This window comes from Macaca mulatta, chromosome 13 (assembly GCF_049350105.2).
Source record: "Macaca mulatta isolate MMU2019108-1 chromosome 13, T2T-MMU8v2.0, whole genome shotgun sequence".
Classification (NCBI taxonomy): Eukaryota; Metazoa; Chordata; class Mammalia; order Primates; family Cercopithecidae; genus Macaca; species Macaca mulatta.
This window is the reverse complement of record NC_133418.1, coordinates 80,556,431-80,570,601: the sequence shown is the minus strand read 5'-3', so window position 1 is coordinate 80,570,601 and position 14,171 is coordinate 80,556,431. Positions and strand designations below refer to the sequence as shown.

At 44.8% G+C, this 14,171-nt stretch overlaps 1 protein-coding gene and 1 pseudogene across 3 annotated transcripts in view; both read left to right on the top strand.

The window, feature by feature from the left end:
• Positions 1–5,092: 5,092 nt before the first annotated feature.
• LOC716778 (large ribosomal subunit protein uL11 pseudogene) lies at positions 5,093–5,829 on the top strand (annotated as a pseudogene).
• Positions 5,830–9,189: 3,360 nt separating this feature from the next.
• SLC3A1 (solute carrier family 3 member 1) overlaps positions 9,190–14,171 on the top strand; it is a 55,819-nt gene continuing 50,837 nt past the window's right edge. For 2 of the 3 annotated variants that reach the window (XM_077959636.1, XM_077959635.1), the window contains exon 1: positions 9,192–9,759. In XM_077959636.1, coding sequence (XP_077815762.1) covers positions 9,330–9,759 — 430 coding nt within the window. In that variant the 5' untranslated portion in view covers positions 9,192–9,329. Of the gene's footprint in view, positions 9,760–14,171 lie in introns of all 3 variants that reach the window. The other variant, XM_015112274.3, reaches the window with a different exon arrangement.

The window sequence follows — 14,171 nt, the reverse complement described above, 5'->3', positions numbered from 1 at the left end:
ACTGGCTGGGCGTGGTGGCTCACGCCTGTAATCCCAGCACTTTGGGAGGCTGAGGCGGGTGGCTCACCTGAGATCAGGAGTTCGAGACCAGCCTGACCAACATGGTGAAATCCCGTCTCTACTAAAAAATACAAACATTAGCCGGGCATGGTGGTGGGCACCTGTAATCCCAACTACTCGGGAGGCTGAGGCAGGAGAATCGCTTGAACCCGGGAGGCATGGGTTGCAGTGAGCTAAGATCATGCCGTTGCATTCCAGTGAGACTCTGTCTCAAAAAAAAGAAAAAAAAAAAAAAAAAGAACACACAAACTAGCAGGTTGACTATTGATAAAGCCACAGATTTTTTTTGTAATTAATTTTTTTTTGTTGCTGTTTGAAGAATGCTGTTGTATAAATAAACCCTGGTATAGAGAGACAGTTATAACCTCAGAAGAGCAAAGACTCGGAGTATTATTCCATCACACAAAAGGTCCTTTAAATCAAACGTGGATTTGAGTGAATTGTGTGGAATTTTACTTGTTAATACAGTAACAAGTAAAACATTTAAAATGTGTGGAATTTTACTTGTGAATACAGATTTACAGCTTCCCTAGAAAAATTAGATCTGGCCATCTTGAGCCCACATGTTGCTGGAGCACAGTGGCTGTGGCCCTGTGGGCATGGCATGAGCCTCTAGTTTGCCATCATCCCCACCATTTTCTACTGCATCTCACCCTGCCTGCTTCATTCATGTGAGTGTGCCATCCCAATCCTGCAGGTTTTTATGTTTGCAACCTCATGCAAGTGCAGTCTAGGGACCACAGCACGGATGTCACCTGGGAGGTGGTCAGAAATGCAGAATCCCAGGCTCCACCCAAAATCTACTGAATCAAAACCTGTGTTTTAACAAAATCTCCAGGAAAATCATATGCACATTACAGTTTGAGAAGTCCTTTGAGAAGAACCTGGAACCTCAAGATCCTTTCCTCAACCAGATTCTGTGACCATGGGCAAAGCTCTGAACTATTCACTGTGGCAACAGGTACAACTCACAGTGCCTAGGGTGGGAAGACAGAACAAAATCATATATTAAAATAGCTACTGCTGGGCGCAGTGGCTCACACCTGTAATCCCAGCACTTAGGGAGGCCGAGGCGGGCAGATCATGAGATCAGGAGTTCAAGACCAGCCTGGCCAATATGGTGAAACCCCATCTCTACTGAAAATACAAAAATTAGCTGAGCATGGTGGCTGGCGCCTTTAGTTGCAGCTACTCAGGAGGCTGAGGCAGAAGAATCGCTTGAACCCGGGAGGCGGAGGTTGCAGTGAGCCAAGATTGTGCCACTGCACTCCAGCCTGGGTGACAAAATGAGACTCCGTCTCAAAAAAACAAACAAACAAACAAAAAACAGTTACCATGCCAGTCGCAGTGGCTTACGCCTGTAATCCCAGCACTTTGGGAGGCCTAGGCAGGCAGATCACCTGAGGTCAGGAGTTTGACACCAGCCTAGGCAATATGGTGAAACCCCGTCTCTACTAAAAGTACAAAAAAATTAACTGGGCGTGGTGGTGTGCGCCTGTAGTCCCAGCTACTCAGAGGCCGAGGCAGGAGAATTGCTTGAACCCGGAGGCGGAGGTTGCAGTGAACCGAGATCATGCCACTGCTCTCCAGCCTGGGTGACAGAGTGAGACCCTGTCTCAAAAAAGAAAGAAAGAAAGAAAAAAGCTACTATTATAAGAATGATTGTACAAATATATGACTCAGACTGGGCTGGATCAGTGTCTGCTGGACTGATGTTGGTGGTAGGGGGATGGAGGCTGGAGCTGGGCCTCAAATACAGGAGGGAGAAAATGTCCAGAATGAGGTGCTCACGTTCTGTAGTGAGGGACCCCTCGGCAGCACTGACCGGCTGGAGCACAGAGCCTGATTTGGAAATACTAAGAAAGCAATAAGATTGGAAATATATTTTGAGCATAAACTGTAGCTTAGACTTCTAAGCTAAGATATTGGCATTTGTTCTCTTTATAATGAGAAGCCATTGATAGCTTTAGAAGTATGAAATGAGTGTTTTGAGGTTAATAGTCTGACAGATTGTGTAGGGTCAGTGGGTTTTATTTTAAAGACACACACTCAGAATGGTTTTACACACAAGCCTAGATGTGGGTAAAGCAAATTCCTAAAGGTATGACACATTTTGTGTCTTCCCAACCTGTATTGGCATGCGTTTCTCTGATATGTGAACTCAGAGTCCCTGACCCAGCACCCATAGCCATGCTGAATCTTTCCTGGCCTTTTGTCAGGCCTTGCCATGAGAGTGACCATTAAAGGTCAGAGAGTCATACGGCCTCTCCCAGGGATACCGGACTGGCCTGGGAATTGAGGAATTCACTCCGCATCCAAGAACCACATTTCCCCAGCTGTAAGATGGCAGAGAATAATGTTTGTGTCCCGATGAAGTTCTAACACACAGTGTTCTCAGATGACTGGCAGCATTTTGAAAGTAACATGTGACTGTGTAATTTATGCTCTTTGAATTTGCAGTGAGACTATTCGTGGCAGTACAATGTCTATCCATGCTCCTAATTAGAAGTTTTCCAGAACAGCTCATGTGTCTGAATTAGAAATATTTGTCACAGGGCATTAAATGTGGCATTTAGCTGTTGGGTGATTTTTTCAATAGAACTTTGTTAAAGACCAGATATAATGTGTCATTGTTTCTTTTGTGATTCTGGATTCTTTTTGAGAACTAAATGTTTAAGCAGTAAAGAGCTGAGACACCCTATGGGTAAGATCCTTTATAAACCAGCCCATTACACCGTGAATTCACTTACATTGTTGGCCAATGACGTCATGTAAGGATCAGATTATGCTTTTCTGTTTGGGTGTGTTTTGTGTTGATTTGTCAAGCCTGGAGGGTTGGCCACCAGGAAGAAGTTGAAATGGCCACTGAAATCCCCTAGCTGTGATTGTCACAAACTTGGGTCTGAGATACACAGAAACACTTGCTTGTCATCAGGCTGAAGCTTTCAGCTCAGGCTGTACCAGTGCCTCTTGGAAATATAAATGAAAGCATTTTTACAACTCAGCAACAAAATATCCAATAGCCTGATAAAAAGATGGGCAAAGGACTCGAACAGACATTTCTCCAAAGATGATATCCAAATAGCCAATGAGGACACATGAAAAGATGCTCAACATCACCAGTTTCATTAGAGAAATGCAAGTCAAAACCACACTGAGCCATCACCTCACACTCATTGGGATGGCTACTATCAAAATACAAAACAAAACAAAACAAAACAGAAAATAACAAGTGTTGATGAGGATGTTGCAAAGTTGAAGCCCCCATGCACTGTTAGTGGGATTGTAAAATGGGGTAACTGCTATAGAAAACAGTACGAACAGTCCTCAAAAAATTAAAAATAGAACTACCATATGGCACAGCAATCTCACTTTTGAATATATATCCAAAAGAATTGAAAGCAGGGTCTCAAAGAAATATTTGCACACTCATGTTCATAGCAGTGTTATTCACAATTGCCAAAAGATGGAAGCAAACCAAGTGTTTGACTGATGAATGGATAAACAAAATGTAGTATATACATACAATGGAATATTATCCAGCCTTGAAAAGGAAAGGCCAGACACAGTGGCTCATGCCTGTGATCCTAGCACTTTGGGAGGCCAAGGCAGGAGGATTGCCTGAGGCCAGGAGTTTGAGACCAGCCTGGGCAATATAGTGAGACCCCTATCTCTACCAAAAATAAAAATTAGCTGGATGTGGTGGTGCATGCCTGTAGTCCCAGCTACTTAGGAGGCTGAGGCAGGAGGATCGCTTGAGCCCAGGAGTTCAAAGCTACAGTGAGCTATGATTGTGCCACTGCCCTCCAGCCTGGGCAACAGAGCAAGATCTTGTTTATTAAAAAAAATAAAAAGGAAAGAAATCCTGTCACATGCTACATATATGAACCTTGAAGACATTGTGCTAAGTGAAATAAGCCAATCACAAAAAGACAAATGCTATAGGATTGCACTTATATATCTACAATGGTCAATTCATAGAAACAAAGTAGAATGTTGGTTACCCTGGGCTGAGGGGAGGCAAGGGGGCCTTGTTTAAAGGATATATACAGTTTCAGATTGCAAGATGAAAAAGTTCTGGAGATTGGTTTCACAGCAATGTGAATATACTTAACACTCTGAACTGTATACTTAAAAATGATTAAGATGATAAATTTTATGTGTTTCTACTACAATAAAAAATACACAACAGATAATTGCATGAATAGCCCAATTTGTAGCCTCCTGTATCTATGCCCTTTGCCTTGTAACTTCTTTTTTTTTTTTTTTTTTTTTTTTTTTTTTTTTTGAGATGGAGTCTCGCTCTGTCGCCCAGGCTGGAGTGCAGTGGCCGGATCTCAGCTCACTGCAAGCTCCGCCTCCGGGGTTCGCGCCATTCTCCTGCCTCAGCCTCCCGAGTAGCTGGGACTACAGGCGCCCGCCACTGTGCCCAGCTAGTTTTTTGTGTTTTTTAGTAGAGATGGGGTTTCACCGTGTTAGCCAGGATGGTCTCGATCTCCTGACCTCGTGATCCGCCCGTCTCGGCCTCCCAAAGTGCTGGGATTACAGGCTTGAGCCACCGCGCCCGGCCGCCTTGTAACTTCTTAGTCCCTTCACACACTGTCTCTGGGCTTGGCACATAAAGTACAGTCAAAAACAAGCTATGTAAGTTCTGAGGCTAGGTCACAAAAAGGATATCGTTTCTGCCTTGCCTGCTGTCTCAACTGGGACACTTAACATTTGGTACCAAGCCAGCATGCTATGAAGACGCCCACAGTAGCCAACATGGAGACTACATTGAAGCAATACAGGTATTGAGAACAGAGACGCCCCCAGCCCCACTCCCCACCCAGCTGGCTGCCAGCATCAGGTCCACCAAGGAAGACATATGGATGGCAAATAAGCACATGAAAAGATGCTCAACACCATTAGTCTTTAGAGAAGTACAAATTAAAACCATAATGAGACATCACTACCTACCTACTAGAATCACTGAAATTAAACAGACAACAGACCATGTGCTGGCCAGAATGTGGAAGAATTCACACTCTCATAGGCCAATGAAGGCGACACAAAATGATACTGTCACCGGTAGAGGGTCATGGCTGCAAATTGTCCAGATTCTTGGCGTTTTGAACAAAGAATTGGACAAAACGCCCAGCAAAGAAAGAATGAAGCAACAAAAGAACGAAAGCAGCTGTCTCGCCTTTCGGCTCGGAGGAGGCCAAGATGTAACTTTCTTCGTCGTCCCGAATCCGGGTTCATCCGACACCAGCCGACTCCACCATGCCGCCGAAGTTCGACCCCAACGAGATCAAAGTCGTGTACCGGAGGTGAAGTCGGTGCCACTTCTGCCCTGGCCCCCAAGATCGGCCCCCTGGGTCTGTCTCCAAAAAAAGTTGGTGATGACATTGCCAAGGCAACAGGTGACAAAGGGCCTGAGGATTACAGTGAAACTCACCATTCAGGACAGACAGGCCCAGATTGAGGTGATACCTTCTGCCTCTGCCCTGATCATCAAAGCCCTCAAGGAACCACCAAGAGACAGAAAGAAACAGAAAAACATTAAACACAGTGGGAATATCACTTTTGATGAGATCGTCAACATTGCTTGTCAGATGCGGCACCAATCCTTAGCCAGAGAACTCTCTGGAACCATTAAAGAGATCCTGGGGCCTGCCCACTCTGTGGGTTGTAATGTTGATGGCGCCACCCTCATGACATCATAGATGACATCAACAGTGGTGCTGTGGAATGCCCAGCCAGTTAAGCACAAAGGAAAATATTTCAATAAAGGATCATTTGATAACTGGTGTAAAAAAAAAAAAAAAAAACGAAATCAGGGATTTATTGAAAACGAAAGTACACTCCACAGCGTGGGAGCAAGCCGAGCAGCGGCTCAAGGGCCCCGATACAGAATCTTCTCCGGTCCGAATACCCTCTAGAAGTTTCCCATTGGCCACTTCATGCTCACCTCAGGTAAATGAAGTGGTAGCCCACAATCAGTCTGTTAGGTTGCAGAAAGCAGCCAACCAGAGGATGACGTGGTTACAAAAGTTACACTCCTGTGCAAACATATGATTGGTTGCAGAAAGCAACCAATCAGAGGCTAGGGTGAAGTTACAAAGTTACACTTCTATGCAAACGAAGACTCGGCCCACAATCAGTCTGATTGGTTGTGGACAGCAACCATTCAGAGGCTGGAGTGAAGTTACAAAGTTGCAAAGGAAGACTTCACCCACAATCAGTCTGATTGGTTGCTGACAGTCAATTTCCCATGCCTGGCAGAAAAGGTGGGGGATTTGTAAAGGGAGTAGCCTCTGGTTTTTGTGATTTAGGCATGGAAAATTAGGGTTTTCCTTTCAGTTTAGTTCTAGGAACGCTGAGTGAAACAGCCTTACGTTCCCTGCCTTCAAACCCTATTCTCCTGCCTCAATACAACTACTTACCAAAACAGTTTGGCAGTTTCTTAAAAATTAACTATACACTTACCATATTATCCAGCTATTTCACTGCTAGTTGGTTCCTAAGAGAAAAGGAAGCTATATTCTTAGAAAGAGTTCTACGTGATTGCTTGTAGCAGTTTTATTTATAATAGCCAAAAACAAACGAAAAAAATCTCACATGCCCACTTATAAAGTATGGTGTATATTCTTTTTTTGTTTTGAGCCTCACTCACTCTGTCACCTAGGCTGGAGTGCAGTAGGGTGATCACAGCTCACTGCAGTCTTGACCTCCTGGGCTCAAGCAATCCTGCCTTAGCCTCCTGAGTAGCTGGGATTACAGGCACAACCCTCCCCGCCCAGCTAATTTTGTATTTTTAAGTAGAGACGGGGTTTCTTCATGTTGGTCAGGCTTGTCCCCAACTCCTGACCTCAGGTGATCTACCCGCCTTGGCCTCCTAAAGTGCTGGGATTACTAGGCCTGAGCCACCGTGCCTGGCCAGGAGCAGATGTTTAATAGCAAAAGAAGGAGAAAGAGAAAGGAAAATAGCTCTCTCTTTAGTGAGAAAGAAGGGACTTCCAAGAGGAAAAGGTCAGCTGGTGGTGGACACGCCAGATTTGATAGTCCAGCTTGAGGAGGCCATGTCAGATTTAGGTAGGGCTCACAGGTTTTTTGGGTCAGGTGTGACATTTACATAGCACACATGGAAGGCTGGCAGCCCCACCCTAATCCTATTATGCAAATGAACTCTCCCCTCCGCTGAGGCCATCTTGTCTGCTCCTTACTGTACACGTGGCTGGCAGAGAAGGGGAGATGGAGCCGCCATTTTGAACATGTCTAGGCCCAGGTAGTTCTTTCCTGTGGCATCCACCTGTGCAAGCTCCCAGTTTGCTTGTCTATGTCTGCAGCTTGACTTTACTGGCTGCTCTTTGTTAGAAAATGATTTGGTGCCAGGCGCGGTGACCCACGCCTATAATCCCAGCACTTTGGGAGGCCGAGGCGGGTTGATCACCTGCGGTCAGGAGTTCCAGAGCAGTCTGGCCAACTTAGTGAAACCTGTCTCTACTAAAAATACAAAAAATTAGCTAGGCATGTTGGCGGGCACCTGTAATTCCAGCTACACAGCAGGCTGAGGCAGGAGAATTGGTTGAACCTGGGAGGCAGAGGTTGCGGGTGAGCTGAGATCAGGCCATTGCACTCCAGCCTGGGCAATAAGAGTGAAACTCCTTCTCAAAAAATAAAAAATATTCAGTGGGCATAATTAAAAATAATGAGAGGTATCACTGAGTGCATTCAATGAGCCAAGTATTGGGATTTACTCATTTTGAAATATAATTTGTCCAAGATTAAGTAGCTCCTTCCTCTGTACCTCTATACTGTATAGTGCTTCTAAGCCACTCCGCAAAAGAAACACTAAGATTAGGGCCCCAGATAACTATCATCATTTAAAAGAAAAAAAATCTCATTATCAGATCAGATGATTCATAGAGCTGTATGTGCTCCCGATGAGAGGGACATCTTAAATCATTACATTCAGTTTTGTTGTTGTTGAGACAGAATCTTGCTCTGTCACCCAGGCTGGAGTACGGTGGCGTGATCTCAGATCACTGCAACCTCTGCCTCCTGTACTCAAGTGATCCTCCTACATCAGCCTGCCTCCTGAGTAACTGGGACTACATGGGTGCACCACCATGCTCAGCTAATTTTAAATGTTTTTCTTTTTTTGGGGGGAGAGATGAGGTCTTACTATATTGTCCAGGCTGGTCTCCAACTCCTGGGCTCAAGCTATCTTCCCACTTCCTCTATTTAACCACGTATAAGAAAAATAATTTCCCCCCAAAGTCATTTTTCTTATGCCTGGCTAAATAGAGAAAGCTTTAAGCTTTAAAAAAAAGTTGTGGTAAAACATATATAACATTTCAGTGGCATTAAGTACATTTATACTGTTATGCAACCATCACCACCATCCATCTCCAGAATACTTTTCATCATCCCAAACTGAAATTCTCTGCTCAATGAACAGTAACTCCCCATTATCCCCTTCCTCCAACCTCCAGTAACCCCCTTTCTATTTTCTGTTGCTATGAATCCGACTACTCTAGATACCTCATCTAGGTGAAATCATGCTTGTTCTTTTGTGTCTGGCTTATTTCACTTAGCATAATGTCCTCAAAGTTCATCCATGTTGCAGCATGTGTCAGAATTTCAGTCCTTTATTTATTTATTGGAGACAGAGTCTCACTCCCATCACCCAAGCTGGAGTGCAGTGGTGCTATCTCAGCTCATTGCAACCTCTGCCTCTTGGATTCAAGTGATTCTCCTGCCTCAGCCTCCCAAGTAGCTGGGATTACAGCAAGTGCCGCCATGCCCAGCCTTTTTTTTTTTGAGACCGAGTTTCACTCTTGTTGCCCAGGCTGGAGTGCAATGGCATGATCTCCACTCACCGCAACCTCCACCTCCCGGGTTCAAGCAATTCTCCTGCCTCAGCCTCCCAAGTAGCTGGGATTACAGGCATGCGCCACCATGCCCGGCTGTTTTGTACCTTTAGTAGAGCCGGGGTTTGGCCATGTTGGCCAGGCTAGTCTCCAACTCCTGCCCTCGGGTGATCTGCCCACCTCAGCCTCCCAAAGTGCTGGGATTACAGGCGTGAACCACCACGCCCGTCCCGAGATTTTTTTTTTTTTAAACCTTTGTACTTTTTACCCTTTCTTCCTTGGCTGGACTTTGTCCAGCCAGGTTTATTTATAAACCACACAAAGTTCATTAACAAGACCAAGCATTCAGCAAGCCACTCTTCTACCTCCCTTACTGGAGTAAGGCACTCTGAAGGCATAAGTCAGTGAGACATGGCTGAAGATAAAAGCAAGAGAGACTCCATCGGGATGAATATGAAGGGATGCCAGACAAACAACGGGTTTGTCCATAATGAAGACATTCTGGAGCAGACCCCGGATACAGGTAGCTCAGCAGACAACCTGCAGCACAGCACCACAAGCATCCTTGGCTCCCAGGAGCCGGACTTCAAGGGCGTCCAGCCCTATGCGGGGATGCCCAAGGAGGTTCTTTTCCAGTTCTCTGGCCAGGCCCGCTACCGCATACCCCGGGAGATCCTCTTCTGGCTCGCCGTGGCTTCTGTCCTGGTGCTCATCGCGGCCACCGTAGCCATCATTGTCCTCTCTCCAAAGTGCCTAGACTGGTGGCAGGAGGGCCCCATGTACCAGATCTACCCGAGGTCTTTCAAGGACAGTAACAAGGATGGGAACGGAGATCTGAAAGGTACATGCCCAGAGATTGTTCAGGGTGGGTGCCAGGAAAGATGGGTTTATGGTTCTTTCGTTCCTCGGAACCAAATTATGCCTGGGTTGTTCAGTAAGCACATTCCATTATGAATGGTCATGCCAAGTTGCTCCTTGTTTATGATATTCTTAGAAAATCACTCAGCAGAAGCCAGCAGTTCTTTTACTAGCTGAAAGGCTATTTGCTGAAGGCCTTTGAGCCAAATGAGTTGTTTAATTTATTGCCCACTAAGTACATATAGTTGTTCAGTCATCAATTCTAACTTCTTACATAGAGCAGCCTTCCTTCTAAAATCTATGTCCTGTTTCTGGGAACTTTATAGTTGAATATGTCAGGGTGGCAGTTGGGAATTGCTTTCCCAGTATACGATGTGGCTAGTTTGGCTGTGTGGCTGGGAGTTTATTAGTGAATAGAGCATAAATAATATTTTTTTAAAAAATCAAGTTATATCTGTAAAAAGTACAGGCTGAGTCTTAAAGTTTAAATTCTAAAAAAGGGAAGGAAAGGAGAAAAGGTGTAGCAGTATGCATTCGTCATTACTTGAATTAAAGATTGTTTAAAACCATGTCCATATTAGTATGAAACTGAAGTAAAGAATTAACCAGGGGTAGTGGTACATGACTGTAGTTGCAGCTACTTGGCAGGCTGAGGTGGGAGGATTGCTTGAGTCTAGGACCTTTCAGCCAGCCAGCTTAGGCAACATAGGAAGACCCTATCTCCAAAAAAAAAAAAAAAAAAAAAGTGAAAAATTATTTTTTAAAAAAGCTAAGTTAATAATTTCTTGGGGGGGGGGTTATATATAAAACATCCTTACATTACATTGCTCAAACCAGAACATACCTAAGGGTAAAATTATGCCAGATGGCAGGCATACACTGGGAACTTCTGAGCAAATTGGTTAGTATGGTCACTCTAGTTCAAGGCAACAATACGAAACAAATTAGGAAACTAACAAACTAATGTTTTACAATGATAATTGGTTTGAAGAAAACAAAACAGGATGATATGAATGGGGAAAGTAGAAATGGGCTTAATGTATCTTTAAAATGTTACAAATGAACTCTTGAAACCTGCAACTTTCCTTAATCACTAGTAGAAGGATTTTCTTTTTCACACTGGTCTCATTCTCTCTCTCTCTCTCTCTCGCGCTCTCTCTCTCTCTCTCTCTCTCTCTCTCTCTCTCTCTCTCTTTGAGACAGAGTTTCACTCTTGTTGTCCAGGCTGGAGTGCAATAGCATGATCTCAGCTCACTGCAACCTCCGTCTCCTGGGTTTAAGCAATACTCCTGGCTCAGCCTCCTGAGTAGCTGGGATTACAGGCATGCGCCACCATGCCTGGCTAATTTTGTATTTTTAATAGAGACGAGGGTTCTCCGTGTTGGTCAGGCTGGTCTCGAACTCCTGACCTCAGGTGATTTGCCTGCCTCAGCCTCCCAAAGTTCTGGAATTACAGACGTGAGTCACCGCATCCGGCTGTATCATTCTCTTTTAAAAAATTGTCCTGCATTGTCACTCATTGAAGAAGAGTGTATCCATCCTTCACGGTGCAGCTCAAACCCATTGCCTTCATTACTCTTTCTTTAGCCTCCCTAATCAGACCATGGGCTCCCCACCCCAGACTCTTTGGCTTTGGATGTGTTTCTAGCATCCTTTAATCCTGCCTTGAGTGACTCCCTTTCCCCGACACATGACCTATTACCTACTGCCTTTTGCACACAGCAAAAGCAATGTTCTGACTGAATAGACCTAAAGCCCTAAATCCAGAGATACACTTACCACTTCCTGGCCCTGCCTTCCTAATAATCTCCTTCTAGATAGGTCCAACATTCCTATAAACACGGTGGTTTCCTTTTTTTTTTTTTTTTTTTTTTGAGACGGAGTCTGGCTCTGTCGCCCAGGCTGGAGTGCAGTGGCCGGATCTCAGCTCACTGCAAGCTCCGCCTCCCGGGTTTTTCACGCCATTCTCCTGCCTCAGCCTCCCGAGTAGCTGGGACTACAGGCGCCCGCCATGTCACCCGGCTAGTTTTTTGTATTTTTTTTAGTAGAGACGGGGTTTCAACGTGTTAGCCAGGATGGTCTCGATCTCCTGACCTCGTGATCCGCCCATCTCGGCCTCCCAAAGTGCTGGGATTACAGGCTTGAGCCACCGCGCCCGGCCAACACGGTGGTTTCTAATCAGCTCTGACGTTTGCCATTTCCAATACCTGTTCTTGGAGAAATGTTTTACTTCCTGCAATCCATAGGCATTTGTCTTTGAGGTTGAGAGGATTTCGTTGTTGTTATGATGAAGATCCCATTCCAGTTTTGAGTCTGGTTTTACTGATTGCCCTCTCTCCCCCTAAAATGTGGGGTGGGATCCCTTGTTTACTTTCTCTCTCTAGCCACTTTGTTTTCATCCTCATGTTCCTTTGTGCCTCATCATAAGATACATTGTGTTGCTGTGCTGGCTTAGATCAAAACTCTTTTGTTGCCTGTTGAGTCCCAGCTACTCGGGAGACTGAGGCAGGAGAATGGCATGAACCCGGGAGGCAGAGGTTGCAGTGAGCAGAGATTGCACCATTGCACTCCAGCCTGAGCGACAGAGCGAGACTCCGTTTCAAAAAAAAAAAGCAGCCTGTTACAGGGGAAGAGCCCAGATCCTAGGTGTGGAATGACTGTGCTTTGGAATTAGTGACCTTCAGCCTGCTGTGTGGCCTTTGACAGTTTGATTCTAGGAAGCCACATCAGGATTATACAGAAAGTTACTGGAGATTGAATACTAGACTCAAGTTGCTGAATATGCATTTAGGACTCTGAACTAGAAGGAGAAAACACATTATCTGCTCGTTATCCTACGAAGTTCCAAATACAAAGTTTCATTTCCACATGTCTTCTCAGCTAAGCCTAAAATTCTCTTCTGTATAAATTCCTGGCTTCCTATATAAGTGAATAAGGGAAACAGGCCAAATGTGGCAAGTTCAAAGGCAGTCTGAGAGTGGAAACAAAGACTCCTCAAATACTGGCACAGACTTACCTTCCGTGTTGTGGTTACACTCCTCCTCAGACCCCGGGCGCTGACAACATTTATCACCTTTTAAAATTAATTGATGTATTTACTTATTTATTTATATTTATTATTATTATTATTATTTGAGATGGAGTCCCACTCTGTCACCCAGGCTGGAGTGCAGTGGCATAATCTCACCTCACCGCAACCTCTGCCTCCCACGTTCAAGCAATTCTCCTGTCTCAGCCTCCCAGGTAGCTAGGATTACAGGCATGCACCACCGTCCCCAGCTAATTTTTGTATTTTTTAGTTGGGATAGGGTTTCACCATGTTGGTCAGGCTGGTCTTGAACTCTTGACCTCAAGTGATCCACCTGTCTCAGCCTCCCTAAGTGTTGGAATTACAGGTATGAGCCACTGTGTCCAGCCTTCTCACCCTTTTTTAGACATGCCCTGTCTATGCTTGCTCCCTCCTTTCCTTTGCTGTGCCTGGAAGCCCTTCACTCTGATCCCTCTTGCCCGCACCATCCTGGGCCTTGTCTGTCCTTACCCTCAGGGGTCATCAGCTTCCTCTGCCCCTGGGGGCCAGGGGCTAATGCCCTGATGCCCTTAAAGCACTTTCTGCAGCACTTCCTTAGCTCTTCTCCAGTCTTGTCGTCATGCCACCCCTGCCTGCAGACGCTTCCGAGACCAACACCACCCAAAAGAAACACAATGGGAGTCACATAAGAAATTGTAAATTCTGTAGTAGCCACATTAAAAAAAGGAAAAAAGAAGCAGGTGAAATTGATTTTAATATGTTCTGTTTAATCCAATGTATCATTTCAACACATAATCAGTATAAAAATATATACATATTATTATTATTTTTTTTTATTTGAAGACAGGGTTTTATCATGTTACCCAGACTGGTCTCGAATACCTGAGCTCAAGCAATCTGCCCACCATGGCCTCCCAAAGTGCTGGGATTACAGGCATGCGCCACCATGCCCGGCCCAGTATAAAAATATTAATGAGATTTTTACATTCTTTCTTTTTGTACAGGGTCTTCAAAATCCAATACATGTTGTTCCCTTACAGCACAGCTCAATTCCAACCAGCCACGCTGCCCGTGCTCAGTAGCCACATGTGGCACCTGGCTGTTAGAACAGTGCAGTGTAGACCACGTGACCGATGGGGCCATGTGTTACTCTGCTCTGTTCCTTGACACTTAGCTCAGGAGCTGGCATAGATTAGCTGCTCAAAAACTATGTGTAGAATGAATGAACAATACCATAGTCTTGGTTTTAAATATAAAAAAATGAGTAAGTCACAGATTTTTGTTAATGCTATGTTAAATATCATCGATTACTGCTAGGTAACTAATTTGATTTTTTCTTTTCTTTTCTTTTTTTCTTTTTTTTGAGA